At 44.6% G+C, this 18,201-nt stretch overlaps 1 protein-coding gene across 3 annotated transcripts in view; it reads left to right on the forward strand.

The window, feature by feature from the left end:
- The window catches only part of LOC140196155 (segment polarity protein dishevelled homolog DVL-3), a 212,659-nt gene that overhangs the window by 91,496 nt on the left and 102,962 nt on the right, over window positions 1-18,201 (forward strand). For all 3 annotated transcript variants that reach the window (XM_072254898.1, XM_072254899.1, XM_072254900.1), the window contains exon 4: window positions 6,655-6,761. In XM_072254898.1, the coding sequence (XP_072110999.1) occupies window positions 6,655-6,761 (107 nt within the window). The remainder of the gene's footprint in view (window positions 1-6,654; window positions 6,762-18,201) is intronic.

Genomic DNA, 18,201 nt, shown 5'->3' on the forward strand with positions numbered 1-18,201 from the left:
TTGCCACCAAAGTGGATAACTTCACATTTATCCACATTAAATTGCATCTGCCATGAATTTGCCCACTCACCCAACCTATCCAAGTCACTCTGCATCCTCTTAGCATCCTCCTCACAGCTAACACTGCCACCCAGCTTCGTGTCATCCGCAAACTTGGAGATGCTGCATTTAATTCCCTCATCCAAGTCATTAATATATATTGTAAACAACTGGGGTCCCAGCACTGAGCCTTGCGGTACCCCACTAGTCACCGCCTGCCATTCTGAAAAGGTCCCGTTTATTTCCACTCTTTGCTTCCTGTCTGCTAACCAATTCTCCATCCACATCAATACCCTACCCCTAATACCGTGTGCTTTAAGTTTGCACACTAATCTCCTGTGTGGGACCTTGTCAAAAGCCTTTTGAAAATCCAAATATACCACATCCACTGGTTCTCCCCTATCCACTCTACTAGTTACATCCTCAAAAAATTCTATGAGATTCGTCAGACATGATTTTCCTTTCACAAATCCATGCTGACTTTGTCCGATGATTTCACCGCTTTCCAAATGTGCTGTTATCACATCTTTGATAACTGACTCCAGCAGTTTCCCCACCACCGACGTTCGGCTAACCGGTCTATAATTCCCCGGTTTCTCTCTCCCTTTTTTAAAAAGTGGGGTTACATTAGCCACCATCCAATCCTCAGGAACTAGTCCAGAATCTAATGAGTTTTGAAAAATTATCACTAATGCATCCACTATTTCTTGGACTACTTCCTTAAGCACTCTAGGATGCAGACCATCTGGCCCTGGGGATTTATCTGCCTTCAATCCCTTCAATTTACCTAACACCACTTCCCTACTAACATGTATTTCGCTCAGTTCCTCCATCTCACTGGACCCTCTGTCCCCTACTATTTCTGGAAGATTATTTATGTCCTCCTTAGTGAAGACAGAACCAAAGTAATTATTCAATTGGTCTGCCATGTCCTTGCTCCCCATAATCAATTCACCTGTTTCTGTCTGTAGGGGACCTACATTTGTCTTTACCAGTCTTTTCCTTTTTACATATCTATAAAAGCTTTTACAGTCAGTTTTTATGTTCCCTGCCAGTTTTCTCTCATAATCTTTTTTCCCCTTCCTAATTAAGCCCTTTGTCCTCCTCTGCTGAACTCTGAATTTCTCCCAGTCCTCAGGTGAGCCACTTTCTCTGGCTAATTTGTATGCTTCTTCTTTGGAATTGATACTATCCCTAATTTCTCTTGTCAGCCATGGGTGCACTACCTTCCTTGATTTATTCTTTTGCCAAACTGGGATGAACAATTGTTGTAGTTCATCCATGCAACCTTTAAATGCTTGCCATTGCATATCCACCGTCAATCCTTTAAGTGTCATTTGCCAGTCTATCTTAGCTAATTCACGTCTCATACCTTCAAAGTTACCCCTCTTTAAGTTCAGAACCTTTGTTTCTGAATTAACTATGTCACTCTCCATCTTAATGAAGAATTCCACCATATTATGGTCACTCTTACCCAAGGGGCCTCTCACGACAAGATCGCTAATTAACCCTTCCTCATTGCTCAAAACCCAGTCCAGAATAGCCTGCTCTCTAGTTGGTTCCTCGACATGTTGGTTCAAAAAACCATCCCGCATACATTCCAAGAAATCCTCTTCCTCAGCACCTTTACCAATTTGGTTCACCCAATCTACATGTAGATTGAAGTCACCCATTATAACTGCAGTTCCTTTATTGCACACATTTCTAATTTCCTGTTTAATACCATCTCTGACCTCACTACTACTGTTAGGTGGCCTGTACACAACTCCCACCAGCGTCTTCTGCCCCTTATTGTTACGCAGCTCTACCCATATCGATTCCACATCTTCCTGGCTTATGTCCTTCCTTTCTATTGCGTTCACTCTTCTTTAACCAGCAACGCCACCCCACCTCCCCTTCCTTCATGCCTGTCCCTCCTGAATATTGAATATCCCTGAACGTTGAGCTCCCATCCCTGGTCACCCTGGAGCCATGTCTCTGTGATCCCAACTATATCATAATCATTAATAACAATCTGCACTTTCAATTCATCCACCTTATTATGAATACTCCTTGCATTGACACACAAAGCCTTCAGGCGCTCTTTTACAACTCTCTTAGCCCTTATACAATTATGTTGAAAAGTGGCCCTTTTTAATGCTTGCCCTGGATTTGTCGGCCTGCCACTTTTACTTTTCTCCTTAGTACTTTTTGCTTCTACCCTCACTTTACACCCCTCTGTCTCTCTGCACTGGTTCCCATCCCCCTGTTGTGAACTAACCTCCTCACGCCTAGCCTCCTTAATTTGATTCCCACCCCCCAACCATTCTAATTTAAAGTCACCTCCACATTGTTGCCAATAGTGGGAGGGTCTAGGACCAAAGGACACAGCCGAAGAATAGGACATCCTTTAGAACAGAGATGAGGAGAAATTTCGTTCACCAGAAGGTGTTCAATCTGTGGAATTCATAGCTGTGTTGGGTCCAAGTTATTGGGTATATTTAAATCCTGGAATATGTGGTCAAAAATGCCGTATGTCTTGGAAAGTTAAAAGAGGCAAAATTGGGATTGTGGAAGAAGGAGAGGAGATAATGTCAGGAAAGTTCTCCGAAAGGAGAGCAGGCAGTACTGTGACAGGTGATGGAGCAGTCTCACCACTCCCCTGGGAGACAGCAACACAAACAGAACGATGGAGGAACTCAACAGGTCAGGAAACAACAGTGGAGGAGAACAAACAGTCGATGCTTTGGGCTGAGACTGTTCATTGGGACTCCATTCTGCTGTTTTGCATCACCTCCTGAAGATGTCCTTTACGGAGGGCTAGGCTGGTGGCTGTGATGCAGCTGGCTGGGTCTACAACCCTCTGCAGCCTTTTCGGATCCTGTACATTGGAGCCTTCATACCAGGTGGTGATGGAATAACTTGTCACGCAATTAGTGGTTCGTCGCGATGACTTCTGTGGGCATCACTGAGTCATGGTTGAAAGAAGGTCACACTTGGGAGCTTAACAACAAAGGATATACTTTTTATTGAAAGGACAGGCAAGAAGACATAGATAGTGGTGTGCCTCTGTTGGTAAGAGATGGGATTACATCTTTAGAAAGAGGTGACATAGGGTCAGAGAATGTTGAATCTTTGTGTATGGAATTAAGAAACTGCAAGGGTTAAAAAAACACTATGGCGATCATATATAGGCCTCCAAATAGTAGCCAAGATTTGGGGTTGAGATTACAAGGGAGTTGGAAAAGGCATGTAATAAGGGTAATGACACAATTGTAATGGGGGACTTCAATATGCAAGGTGATTGAGAAAATCAGATTGGTGTCCGATCGGAAGGGGGAATTTGTTGAATGCCTACGAGATGGCGTTTTAGAGCAGCTTGTGCTTGAGCTGACTCGGGGAAAGACTATCTTAGATTGGGTGTTGTGTAATAAACTCAGACCTTATTAGGGAGCTTAATATAAAGGAACACTTAGGAGGCAGTCATCATAATATGATTGAATTCATGCTGCAGTTTGCAAGGGAGAAGCACAAGTCACATTTATCGTTATCGCAATGGAATAAAGGGAATTACAGAGGCACGAGAGAGAAGCTTGCCCAAGTGGATTGGAGGAGGAAACTGGCAGGGCAGAGATAGCTGAAGTTTCCGGGAATAGTTTGCAAGGCACAGGGTAGATATGTTCCACAGAAGTTGTTCTCAAATGGCAGGGGTAGGAAACCATGGCTAACAAGGGACGTTGAGGACTGCATAAAAGCCAAGGAGAGGGCAAAAATAAGTGGGAAATTGGATGATTGAGAAACTTTAAAAATCCAACAAAAGGCAACTAAAATAGCTATTGGAAGGGAAAAGATTAAATATGAGGACAAACTAGCTGATAATGTAAAGCAGGATACTTTTTTTTTCAGTTATATAAAGAGTAAAAGGGAGGTGAGAGTTGATATTGGACCATTAGAAACTGGTGAGGTAGTAATGGGGGACAACGAAATGGCAGATGAACTCAATGGGTACTTTGAATCACTCTTCTCTGTGGAAAACTCTAGCAGTGTGCCAGAGGTCTATGAGTGTCAGGGAATAAGAGTGAGTGCCATTGCTATTACAAAGGAAAAAGTGCTAGGCAAACTCAAAGGTCATAAGGTAGATCCGTCACCTGGATCAGATGGACTACATCCCAGCATACTGAAAGAGGTTTGTGAAGAGATAGCGGATGTATTGGCCTTGATCTTTCAAGAGTCACTTGATTATGGCATTATTCCAGAGAACTGGAAGATTGCAAATGTCACTCCACTCTTTAAGATGGGAGGAATCTAAAAGAAAGGAAATTATAGGCCAGTTAGCCTAACCTCAGTGGTTGGGAAAGTCTATTATTAAGGATAAGATTTCAGGGTGCTTGGACATCAATGATAAAATAAGTCAAAGTCAGCATGGTTTCTGCAAAGGGAAATCTTGCCTGACAAATCTGTTAGAATTCTTCGAAAAGTAACAAGCAGGGTGGACAAAAGAGAAGCAGTGAATGTCATTTACTTGGACTTTCAGAACACGTTTGATAAGGTGCCATACATGAGGCAGCTTAACAGAATAAAATCCTATGGCATTACAGGAAAGATACTGGCATGTATAGTAGAATGGCTGACAGACAGGAGGCAGAGAGGGGGAATAGAAGGAGCCTTTTTTTTGGTTGGCTGCTGGTGACTAGTGGTGTTCCTCAGGAGTCAGTATTGGGACAGCTACTTCTCACATTATTTGTCAATGCTTTAGATAACGGAATTGATAGCTTTGTGGCAAAGTTTGCGGATGATATGAAGATAGGTGGAGGGGTAGGTAGTGCTGATGAAGCAATGCAATTGCACCAGGAAGTTGGAAGAATGGGCAAAAAAGTGACAGATGGAATACAGTGTTGGGAAATGTATGAATATGCATTTTGGTGAAAGGAACAATAGTGCGGACTATTATCTAAATGGGGAGAAGGTTCAAACATCAGAGGTGCAGAGGGACTTGGGGGTCCTCATGCAAGACTCCCAGAAGGTTAATTCACAGGTTGAGTGTGTGGTAAAGAAGGCAAATGCAATGTTGGCATTTATGTCAAGGGGAATAGAATATAAAAGCAAGGAGATAATGCTGAGCCTTTATATGACTGTAGTCAGGCACACTTGGAATATTATCAGCAGTTTTGGGCCCCATATCTCAAAAAATGATACGTTGTCATTTGAGAGAGTCCAGAGAACGTGGATGAGATTTTTCCAGGAGTGAAAGGGTTAACACATGGGAAGTGTTTGGCGCCTTTGGAATTTAGAAGAATGGGGGTGGGGGGAATCTCATTTGGACCTACCGAATGTTGTGAAGGACTGGATATGGTGGCTGTGGAGAGGATGTTTTCTATGGTGGGGCTATCCAGAACTGGAGGGCACAGTCTTGAAATTGAGGGGCAACTTTTTAGAACAGAGGTAAGGAGGAATTTTTCAGCCGGAGAGTAGTGAATCTGTGGAATGCTCTGCCACAGACTGTGGTGGAGGCCAAGTCTGTGTGTATATTTAAGCCGGAAGTTGATTGTTTGCTGATTGGTCAGGGCATCAAAGGTTATTGAAGAGCAGATTATTATTTAAATGGTGAAAGATTGCAGCATGCTGTTGTGCAGAGGGACTTGGGAGTGCTTGTTCATGAATCGTAATAAGTTGGCTTGCAGGTACAACGGGTTATCAAGAAGGCAAACAGAATGTTGGCCTTCATTGCTAGAGGGATTGAATTTAAGAGCAGGGAGGTCATGCTGCAACTATACAGGGTACTGGTGAGACCGCACATGGAGTACTGTGTGCAGTTCTGGTCTCCATTCTTGAGGAAGGATATACTGGCTTTGGAGGCAGTGCAGAGGAGGTTCACCAGGTTGATTCCAGGGATGAAGGGGTTAACCTATGAGGAGAGATTGAGTCGCCTGGGACTGTACTCTCTGGAATTCAGATGAATGAGAGGGGATCTTATAGAAACATACAAAATTTTGAAAGGAATAGATAAGATAGAAGTAGGAAAGTTGTTTCCATTGGTAGGTGAGGCTAGAATGAGGGGATATCGCCTCAAGATTCAGGGGAGAAGATTTAGGACGGAGACGAGGAGAAACAGTTTTTCCCAGAGAGTGGTGAATCTGTGGAATTCTCTGCCCAGGGAAGCAGTTGAGGCTTCTTCACTAAATATATTTAAGATAGATTTTTACATAGTAGGGGAATTAAGGGTTATGGAGAAAAGGCAGGTAGATGGAGCTGAGTTTACGGACAGATCAGCCATGATCTTATTGAATGGCGGGGGAGGCTCGATGGGCTGGTGGCCTACTCCTGCTCCTATTTCTTATGTTCTTAGGTTCTTTTAGCGAGAAATCAGGTGTATGGGGTTGAGTGGGCTCCAGGATCAGCCATGATGGAATGGCGGAGCAGACTTGATGGGCTGAATGGCCTCATTCTGCTCCTATTTCTTATGGTTGTACAGAAATAAATTGTGCTTTATGTTCTCAGTGTTTGTCTCATTGTTTGCTACAGCTGGGAAATTCTGCTGTGCTTCTGTTCTGTTGTGATGTTGACCGTCCAAGATACACCACATGGCAGTAACGTGGGAACCCTTTCTCATGGTGTCCGTATTGTATTTCTCAACAGTGCGAACGCAGCCGGGAGTCAGGACAACCTGGACAATGAAACTGAGACGGAGTCGGTGGTTTCATCGCGAAAGGAGAGGCTACGTCGGAAGGATGGGCACGAGCCCGGTGAGTGGCCCTGATGGAGTGTCATCAGAGTGGATACTATGCAGACTGGTTCTTTTAATACTTGATCGTATCACATGTGTATGAGTAATCAGAGATTTGGGGTTCAAATCTGTGTTGTTTTCTTTTGCTTTTTCAATACGGTAGGTTTACGTGGATGGCGGGGTGGAGATACATCTCTACCAAAGAAGGTGTAAGGCAAGATGTAGCATTTACTTAGACACCCACCCCCCACCAGTCAGGGTCAAGTGAAGCCATGGGAGCAGGTGGTGGATGGTCGTATGAGCAGCTTGTGCACGTCACGAGCCCTGGTTATGCGATCACTGACACCAGGCAGAGGAGTATTGATAATAGCTGGGGTCACCCATCTTGTAAAGACACCGCCCAGAAGAAGGCAATGGCAAACCACCTTGTATATTAAAAATAAGCCAAGACCAATCATGATCATTGTCACAACGATGATCGATCGACCACATCATACGACATGGCACATAATGATGACGGTGACATTTACAAGGGTGCTGCCAGGAGTCAGGACTTGAGATATAGGGAAATGTGTTATAGATGGCATGAAGGTTGATGGACTTGTGAGAGGGTTGTGGAACACAGTGTGTTCTACAACTCTGTGTGGAAAAAAAACACAACAACCGTCTTTCACATCTCCCTATACTTTTCTCCATACACCTTAAAATTATGCTCCCTCTTAGCCATTTCTGCTCTGGGAGTAAGGTGCTGGCTATCCACTCTATCTATACCTCTTAGCATCTTCACCTCTATCAGGTCATCTCTCATCATTCCTCACCTCTAGGAACTTGAATCTCTCAGTCCTCTCAAACTCAGCACTGTTGGTGTAGACAGGAGCATGTGCACTACCCCCTCCCTTTCTGAAAACAATGACTGGCTCTCGATCAGGTTGGGTGAATGTTGAAGGGAAATGAGCAGAAACACAAAGGAAAGAGTCTTGTGAAAATTTATAAGGGTGTTGCTGGGACTTGAAAAAGATTAAATAGGTTAGAACTTTATTCCTAGAGCGTAGGAGAATGAGAGGAGATTTGATAGAGGTACACAAAACTATGACAAACATGCTTTTTCTGTTGAGTTTGGGTGAGACTAGAACTAGAGGCCATGGGTTAAAGGTGAAAGGCAAAATGTTTAAAGAGAACTTAACTCAGAGGATGGTGTGAGTGTGGAACTGCCAGTGGAAGTGGTGGATACAAGATCAATTTCAATGTTTAAGGGAAGTTTGGTTAGATACATAGACAGGAGGGCTATCGTCCGCATGGAGGTCGATGGGACAGAGTAAAAGTTCATTATGGACTAGATGGGCTGAAGTGCCTATTTCTGTGCTGTAGTGCTCTGTGACTCTCAGTATTTTTATCAGGTTCCATGTAATTCTTGAGTTACTCTTGCATTGGCCTTGGTTTAGTTAATCAATATTGAATGACCACCTTGTGTTTGCATATACCAAATATGCAAAATATTGATCAAAGCAAAACCATTAGAGGTTTTGGAAACACAAGCAATATCTGCAGGTACTGGAAACCCAGAGCATCACGCTCAAAATTGGATCCTATACTTCCTAACTGGAAGACCACAATCTGTGCGGATTGCTGATAATACCTCCTCCTCACTGACGATCAACACTGGTGCACCTCAGTTGTGTGTGCTTAGCCCACTGATCTACTCTCTCTAAACCCTTGACTGTGTGGGTAGGCATAGCTCAAATGCCATCTATAAATTTGCCAACGATACAACCATTGCTGGTAGAATCTCAGATGGGGATGAGAGGGCGTACAGGAGCAAGATATGCCAACTAGTGGGGTGGTGTCACAGCAACAACCTGTCAGTAATGAAAGAGCTGATTGTGGACTTCAGGGAGGGTAAGACGAGGGATCAGAAGTGGAGAGAGTGAGCAGTTTCAAGTTCCTGGGTGTCGAGATTTCCGAGGACCTATCCAGGTCCCAACATATCGATGCAGTCATTAAGAAGGCAAGACAGTGACTATACTTCATTAGGAGTTTGAAGAGATTTGGCACGTCAATACAGTCAAAAACTTCTATAGATGTACTGTGGAGCGCATTCTGACACGCTGCATCTCTATCTGGTATGGGGGGTGGGGTGGGCTACTGCACGGGACCGAAAGTAGCTGCCGAGGGTTCTAAATTTAGTCAGCTCCATCTTGGGTACCAGCCTGCAAAGCACCCAGGACATCTTCAAGGAGCAATGTCTCAGAAAAGTTGTATCATCACTAGGGACCTCCAGCACCCAGGAACAGCTTCTTCCCCTCTGCCATCCGATTCCTAAATGGACATTGAACTGTGAACACTATCTCACTTTTTAAAAATGTATATAATTTCTGTTTTTGCATGATTTTTAATCTATTCAATATACATTTACTGTAATTGATTTATTATTATTATTTTCCTTCTATATTATGCATTGCATTGAGCTGCTGCTGCTAAGTTAATAAGTTTCACAAGACATGCTGGTAACACACCCGATTCTGATTCTGAAATACTGGAGGATCTCAGCAGGTCAGGCAGCATCTATGGACAGAAATAAACAGTCATCATTCGGGCTGTGACTCTTCTGCCCCCTTCCTTACCAGTCTTGATGAAGGGTCTTGGGCCAAAACATGCACTGTTTGTTTCCCTCCACGGATGCTGTCAGAGCTAATGACCAAGGGGAAAAAGAAACATGGACGTAAATCAATTTTGTACATAGGCTGGAAGCCACACATAAATCATTTGATATAACCACCATTCCACAGCATTGTATTGAGTGGCATTTAAAGCACACGGCTGGTAAGAACAAGTGGGTAAAGAAGGGCAGCTGGTTCTACTTTCTGTTTGTAGGTATGAATCTGAATTAGAATCAGGTTTAATATCACTGTACATACAGTACAGTGCAAAAGTCTTAGGCACATATCTATAGTGAGGGTGCCTAAGACTTTTGCATAGTACTTATTTGCCAAGAGGAAGTGGAGAATGAGTTTGTAAATCTGGTGAATGAAAAGGACGTTAGAAATGGCGAGGGTGGAGTGCCACGGGAGGGGTGTGGTGGGTGAGTGATTGGAAGAAAAAACCTGATTCTGATATGAGTCTGTGTTGTGGACTGAGAGTGGGAAGGGGGCAGGGAGAGGGGGAATCATAGTTGGGAAAAGGGGAAGGGAGCAGGAAGCACCAGAGAGATATTCTGTAATGATCAATAAACCAATTGTTTGGAATCAAATGACCTTGCCTGGAGTCTCAGGGCTGGGTGTGTCTGCACCCCTGCCACCCCTGCCCCTGGCACTCCTCTGTCACCTGTCCCACACCACTCCCACTGCACTCTACTCTTAACATTCCCAACATCCTTTGCTCCTGCCAGATTTACCAACACCCTCGCTGCTGCATGTTGACAAATACAGTACTGAGCAAAAGTATTAGGCAGCTTAGCTGTATAAATGTGCCTAAGACTTTTGCACAATATTGTACGACCCTGAGATTCATTTTCTTGCAGACATTCACAATAATCATAAAGAACACAAAAGAATCGATGTAAAACCTCACACTACAAAGGCAGACAAATAACCAATGTGCAAATACAAAAAGTGAGAAAGTAATAATAATAATCAATATACAATAAATATTGAGAGCATGAGTTATAGAGCCCTTAAATATGAGTCTGTAGATTGTGGAATCAGTTCAGTGCAGGAATTTTGTTCAAGAGCCTGCTGGTTGAGGGGTAGTAACTACCCCTGAACCTGGTGGTGTGGGTCCTGAGGTTCCTGTACTTTGTTCCTGATATCAGCAGCAAGAAGAGAGGATGTCCTTGGCGGTGGAGGTCTTTCCTGCAACTGTGTTCCTTATAAGTGTGCTCAGTGGTGGAGAGGGCTTTACCCATGATGGGCTGAGCTGTGATGCATTTTGCCAGAAGGGCAATAACTTGGCCTTGGCTCGCCATAGTCCCGTAGTGGTCAGCACGACCCTAGTACTGCTCGGGGCGACGCAGTTCAGAGTTCAGCTCCGGCAGGATCTGTAAGGATTTTGTCCATCTGCCTACGATGATGTGGGTTTCTTCCCACAGTCCAAAGACGTACCAGTTGCTGGGTTAACTGGTCATTGTAAATTGTCCTGTGATTAGCTGGGTTGCCGGGCAGCACAAGCTCAATGGCAAGGGAGGGCATCGTGTCTCTAAGTAAATAAATAAGCTATGATGGGCTGAATGGCCTAATTCTCCTCCTACATCTTATGGTCTTATTGGAAGTTGATTGTTGCAATGGTGTCTGTAAATTGAGAGTTTGTAACCCCGTGACAGTCTGACAGTCGGCACAAAGTGAGATCTTGTAAACACAGAGGCTGTGGCTGATCAGTGAGGATGCTGTCAATCACCTGAAACTGGGCATAGACGGTCGGACTTGAACTTCACACTGTGAATTACGAAACGATGCATTTTGACGGAAAGGTAACACTTTGTATGGTACACAGCTGAGACTAACGGCACGGAGTGAAGAACCTCACACTGACCTGCTCCCCCCTCACTCCCTCCTCTCCACTCAGAGCCTATTGGACTGAATCCGGGCACATGACCTTTCCCATGCACCACGATTCCTGTCTCATCGTGTTTGTGCAGTTGTCAAGGAGGAGAGGCCATGCGACTTATTTATTGGGCTTTGTCTGTTGATTTGTGAACTGTGTACACTTGTGTAAGCATAACAGCAGTGCAGCGGTCAGTGTCGCCGGATCCCATTACTCCCTGCAGGGAGCGTCTTCACTCATCTAGAACTGGGACTGGAAACAAGTGTGGACTGCTGTTGTAGGGGTAGCTTTAGTACTATGGTGGAGACAGAAGGTGGTACCTTAGTGGGAACAGGGTGAGTGCTAATCACAAACAAGAGAAAATACAGTATGCAGGTGCTGGAAATCCGAGCAACACACACAAAACGCTGGAGTGACGCGGTGGGCCAGGCAGCATCTTTTCCTCCATGCTGCCTGGCCTGTTAAGTTCTTCCAGCATTTTGTGTGTGTTGCACAGGGTTAATGCTGTGGTGAGGACAGGATTAACGCTGTGGTAGGTACACGGTTAACACTGTGGTGGGGACAGGGCTAACTCTGTGTGAGGGCAGGTTTAACACTGTGGCGGGGACAGGATTAACGCTGTCAGTGCTGTGGAGGCCAAGTCATTGGCTATATTTAAAGTGAATGTTGATTCTTGATTAGTCAGGGTGTCAAAGTTACTGGGAGAAGGCAGGAAAATGGGATTGAGAGGGATACTAAATCAGCCATGATGGAATGGCAGAGCAGACTCGATGGGCTGACTGGCTTCATTCTGCTCCTGTATCTCATGGAGCAGAACTACCACTATTTCCACACTTCCCCCGAGGTGTCTGCCTGTCACCTGTCAGCTCTTGCTCCATCTCTCACCCCCATTTTATAGTGGCCAGTTCCTTCCATCTTACAGTCCAGGTGAAGGGTATCGACCTGAGACTTCTACTATCCACTTCGCTCCTGACATGAGGAGTTCATCAGCATCTCCAGATTCTAGCATTTGCCTCTTCTTGTGTCTCTGATAAAACCATCCAAAGCTTCCACATCCTTCCTATAATGAGGTGAACAGAACTGAACACAATACTGCTTTGCTCCATCCGCAAAAAAGCAGGATTTCCCAGCGGCAACCATTTCAGTTCCGTTCCCCATTCCCCATTCCCATGTCAATCCATGGCCTCCTCTACTGCCATGATGAGGCCATTCTCAGGCTGGAGGAGTGATACCTCACATCCATCTGGGTAGCCTCCAACCTGATGGCATGAGCATCAATTTCTCCAGCTTCTGGTAATCTTTCCCCCTCTCACTTCCCTCTTATTAAATTCCCCATTCTGGTTCCCCTTGTACTTCTCATCACCTGTCTATCCCTTCCCCCTGGTGCCCCTCTTCCTTTCCACTGGTTTCCCATGGCCCAGTCTCCTCTCCTATCATATTCCTCCTTCTTCAGCCCGTTACCTCTACCACTTCTCACCTCTCAGCTTCTTGCGTCATTCCCCCCCTCCCACCAACTTGGCTTCACCTATCACCTCCTAACTTGTACTCCTTCCCCCCACCCCCTTCACCTTATTCTTCCTCCTTCTTTTCCGTTCCTGAAGAAGGGTCTTGGCCTGAAACGTTGACTGTTTATTCCTTTCTGTAGATGCTGCCTGACCTGCTGTGTTCCTCCAGGCTGTTGTCTATTTTACTCTAAATTTCCAGCATCTGCAGAATCTCCTGTGTTTACAACGTTCCAAGTGTGGTTTAACTAGAACTTTATAGAGCTGCAACCTTACCTCACGGCTCTTGAACTCAATCCCCGACTAATGAAGCCCAGAACACCACACACCTCGTTGACAAACCTGCCCATTTGAACTTTCAAGCATTTGGTTTTGAAATGACCGACACGACCCTAATTATTACATTTTGGCAACACTGATCACTTTGATTGCTCTGAAATGGACCTTTTATAAGATAAAGACTAGATTACATTTATTGGTCACATGAACTTTGAAAATGCAAGATTGTTTGATGTCATTTCCAGCACACAAGTGTAAAGGAGAACAAGATAATTGTTACTTCGGATCTGATGCAGCACAAAAACAAACACAACAAGATGAGGAACACAATAATAATAATTAAAAACACAATAAATATAAATACATAAGATAGCTTATGTATATTGATTGTATGTCCATAAAGTGGCTCTAGGCTGTATGTACGGTGACTGATGCAAAATAATAAAGTAGTGGTGGGTTACTGGGTGGAGGTGTTGATCAGCCTCACTGCTTGGGGAAAGTAACTGTTTTTAAGTCTGGTGGTCCTGGAGTGGATGCCACGTATCCTCCTCCCTGCTGGGAGTGGGACAAACAGTCTATGAGCAGGGTGGGTGGGATCCTTCATGACGTTACTGGCTCTTTTCTGTGTATACCGGTCACTGATGGCATGTAGACTGGTGCTAGTGACGCATTGGGCAGTTTTAACCACCTGCTGTAGAGCTTCCTTTCTGGCGCTGTATATCGAAATGTACGGTGAAATGCATAGTTTGCATCAACGACCAACACGCTCCAGGGATTTGCTGGGGGGCATCCCGCAAATATCGCCACCCCTCGAAAGTGGAAGCAAACTGGAGCACCTGGAGGAAACGTTTGATTAAAAACATACAAACTCGTTACAGACTGCAGTGGGAATTGAGCCTGGGTCACTGGCACTGTCAATCATTACATTAATCGCTATGCTACAGTGCCGTCCTGTTCTTTTGTTCTGAATGTGTTCTTTCCTGTAAAAACTGCATATACCTTGTTTTTTTTCCCTTCTGAATGCTGTTTCTATGATGTCGTGTGTCTGAGATGCCACTGTGAGTTTTTCCATTACACCTGAGCAGATATGTGCCTGTGGATATGACATTAAACTTGAATTTCTCTTTATAGGGCCCAGATCTTTCCCATTCTTCCTTATTATTTTGTCACCAAAAACCACAATTCTATTGTCTGTGAGTTTTCCGTGTTCTTTCTATTGCATCCCCTCTCCCTGTACTCTCCCTTTCGGTGTGCTGTTCTTGCTCATTGCCTTCTCACTGCCCCCTGACCTCTGACCTCCGAAGCCTCACAGTGTCTGCTCGTAAATCACTCAGGGGCGCCACTCTGTAAATGAAGAATGCCATGGAGGTGTAGGTTGCAGAGAAAGGAGAGTGATTGGGTTGACCTGAGGGTGAGAGCAGTGTTGGTGAATTGGAATTGATGTATTATTGTTGCACGTACTGAGGGAGGATGATAAGATGTCTTGCACACCGTCCATAATAATGATGCATTGAAGTCGTACAAGGGAAAGCATTAACACAAAGGAGGATGCAAGCCAGCACAGTAGTGCATAACACTTCACAGTTCCATCATGATCAGGGTTCAGTTCCTGTCCTTGTCTGTAAGGAGTTTGTATGTTCTCCCCATGACTTTGTGGGCTCCCCCTTTGTGCTCCAGAAACCTGTCACATTGCAAAGGCATGGGGGATAGTTATGGGCAGAAGCAAAAAGGTGCTTGCGGGCTGTCACCAGTACAATCTCAGAATGTATTGGTTGTTGATGCAAACAATGGATTTTCACTATCAGGTTTGATGTTTTGATGTAAATGTGACCAATAAAGCTAATCTTTAATCTTTTAGAAAGAGTGCATTGCATGCAGGCAGTAAGGTGCAACATCATGACAAGGTAGATTGTGAGGCCATAAGCCCTCGGAAGCAGTTCCACAGTCTTATAACAGTGGGTAAGCTGGCTGGTGGTGTGGTGGCATCTGCACCAGACTTTCAGGTGAGTGGTCCCAGGTTCGAATCTTGTCCGCTTCCTGCATACTTTCCATCCATGAGCTAGCAACTCAGACTCGTAAAAAATAGACAAATGCTAAAGAAACGGTAAGGTTGCCGCCCGATGCACCACTAGATGCGGAGAGAAAAAAAAATGACAGCGGGATCAAAGCTGTTCTTGAGCTTGGTGGTAAGTGCTTTCAGGCTTTTGTACCTTCTGCTCGGTGGGAGAGGGGAGAAGAGAAAATGTCCTGGGTGGGTGGAGTCTTTAATTAAGTTGGCTGCTTTGCCAAGGCAGCGAGAAGGGTAAACAGAATCGATGGAGGGGACACTGGTGTAGGGCTTTGTGTACAACTCGCTGCAGTTTCTTGCCATCACCTGCAAAGCAGTTGCCGTAACAAGCCGTTTGTGTTGGGATTGGATGCTTTCTGTGGTTCATTGTTAAGAGTTGGCATGGGTCAAAGGAAGACATACCAAATTTCTTTAGCATCCTAAGGAAGTAGCAACAATAGTCAGTTTTCTTGGCTACAGCATCTACGTAATTGGACAGGGATAAGCTATTGGTGATGTTTGCTCCTTAGAACATTTAAGTTTTCAGCCCTCTTGACCTCAGTACCGTTGATGTACAGTATGAGTGGTGAGCAGATCTGTGTGGTCCGCAGGTTGCTAGAATGTGACAGCACAGAAAAAAAGCAATTTACTCTCTTCATATCTCTTCTGAGATAAACGTAATGCAAGGTCCAACACAGGAACAGCAGGGTCTTTGGTTCAACCACCATAGGTCCCTCAAAGTTGCCACACAAGTTGATAGGTTGGGTAAGAAGTGTAGGGTGTGTTGCCCTTCGTGAGTTGCGTATTAAGTTTAAGAGCTGCGGGGTAAAACTCTGGTTCAACCAGTATTCAAGTCGGGTTCTGGTCGCTTCAGTACGGAAAGGATGTGGGAGCTTTAGAGATGGTGCAGAGCTGATTTACCAGGATGCTGCCTGGATTAGAGAGTGTTCCCTTGGGAGGAAAGGTTGAGAGAGCTCGGGCTTTACTTTGGAATGAAGTAAGTTGAGAGGTAACTTAGCAGAGGTGTATAAAATGATAAAAGGCATTGATAAAGTGGCGAGCCAGCACTTTTTTCCCCAGAGCAGAAATGGCTAATACAAGGGGGCATAATTTTCAGGTGATTGAAGGAAAGGATTGGAAGGATGTCAGAGGTAGGTGTTTTCACATAGTAAGTGGTGGGTGTGTGGAACGCACTACCAGGGGTGGTGGTAGAGGCAGATACATTAGGGGCCTTAGACAGGCACATGGATGATAGAAAAATGGAGAGCTATGTGGGGGGGGGTTAGATAAACCATGGAGTAGGTCAAAGGGTCAGCATAACATGGCGAGCTGAAGGGCCTCTTCTGCTCCGTGTTCTATTCTACAACAATTTGCGTTTCAAGTTCAACTTCATTGTCACCTGACTGTACAACCAAACGAAGCAATGTTCCTCCAGACCACAAAACATATATCACACACAGCACATAAAATAAAATATTGCCACAGGTAACCAGTATAGTGAAAAGTAAACAGCTCACTGTCATTAATTTTTACGTGATCCAGATACATTGCAGAATTTCGGGGACTGTTTCAGCAGTGAATCACTTTGACAGAGCAGTTTATGAATTGATGAGTCTCTGCTATGAACCTGGACGGGACTCATTTGGCCAGCTTCACAACTAATTGCCATATTTTGATGATAACAGCCCTAAATCAAACATAATTTGTGATTCAACACACACAAAAGTTGCTGGTGAACGCAGCAGGCCAGGCAGCATCTCTAGGAAGAGATACAGTCGAGGTTTCAGGCCGAGACTCTTCATCAGGACGGCCCGAAACCTCGACTGTACCTCTTCCTAGAGATGCTGCCTGGCCTGCTGCGTTCACCAGCAACGTTGATGTGTGTTGTTTGAAATTCCAGCATCTGCAGATTTCCTCGTGTTTGCGATAATTTGTGATTCTGTAGTTTTGAGGAGGTCGGGGAAGGTGTTACAAAAGAAGAAGAGTATGACACTAGAACGAATCTGGGAAGGTGAAGGGATCTTTTTCAAGGAACGCCACAGGAGTTTTTCCTCAAGCTTTTGTAACAGAGAACTTCTGCGGTCCAGGGTGGATGAAATCAGTGTGGCGAACAGTTTTCTGAGTCCACAGCACTCAGACTACCTGTGTTTCTGCAGCAGATGCAGGCCCAGTTGTCTGCCAGGGTGACTCTGACCGCATGGACACTGACAGCACCGGCTCTTCAGGTTCTGAGGCTGATTGCCTCTTGGATTACTTGCCCCGAAACCTTGCTTCGATTCACGGAAGAAGAGTCTAGGCTCTTTGAACTGAGAGAGTTTATGAACAAGGAAAGCATTGATTTTGGCACAAAGTCGCAAAAACAGATATTAGTTCAAATGGCTGAAAGTTTATTTAATAGGTTAGATGATGAGTGTTTCAAAGGAGGTGATTGTGTGTATCTGTGAGTGTATGTGCCTATGTGTGTGTGAGTGTGTGTATGAGAGAGAGAGAGACAGATTAAGATTGTAGAAATAGAAAGAGAGAGAAATTAAGATTGTAGAGGTAGAACGAGAGACAGACTAAGGCTACGTCCACACTAGACCGGATGAATCCATAACCGAAGCTTTTTCTCGTTGTTTTGACCCTCCGTCCACACTGAAATGGCGTTTTCCTCCCCTGAAAACGGAGCTTTTCGGAAACGCTCTCCAGAGTGAATAAATCTGAAAACGCCTAATATCTGGTGTAGTGCGTACGGGGTAACCGGCTATTTTTAAAAACGCTGTCATGATGTGCCGGAACAAATGGTGGTGACAGCGTGGCATTTCATTGTTTTCTTGAACACAACCTCCAACATCACACCAACATCTGACAACAGATGTGTAACAGCCTGATGTAACATTGTGTGGAAATACAAGATAACACTGATGCAGACATGTTTTATACATTTAACAAGGTGCTTTATTAATGTATAGCTTGTGCAAACATTCAATAGATGCAATTGTCACTTCTGCCCAGTAACTCGTTTTATTACAGCAAAATAATACACAAAGACATGGCAAAAGTAAAGGGTAACAAATGCGGTAACAGCAAATTTCATTTTTGCCCAGTAACAAGCC

The sequence above is a fragment of the Mobula birostris genome, chromosome 4 (assembly GCF_030028105.1).
Source record: "Mobula birostris isolate sMobBir1 chromosome 4, sMobBir1.hap1, whole genome shotgun sequence".
Taxonomy (NCBI): Eukaryota; Metazoa; Chordata; class Chondrichthyes; order Myliobatiformes; family Myliobatidae; genus Mobula; species Mobula birostris.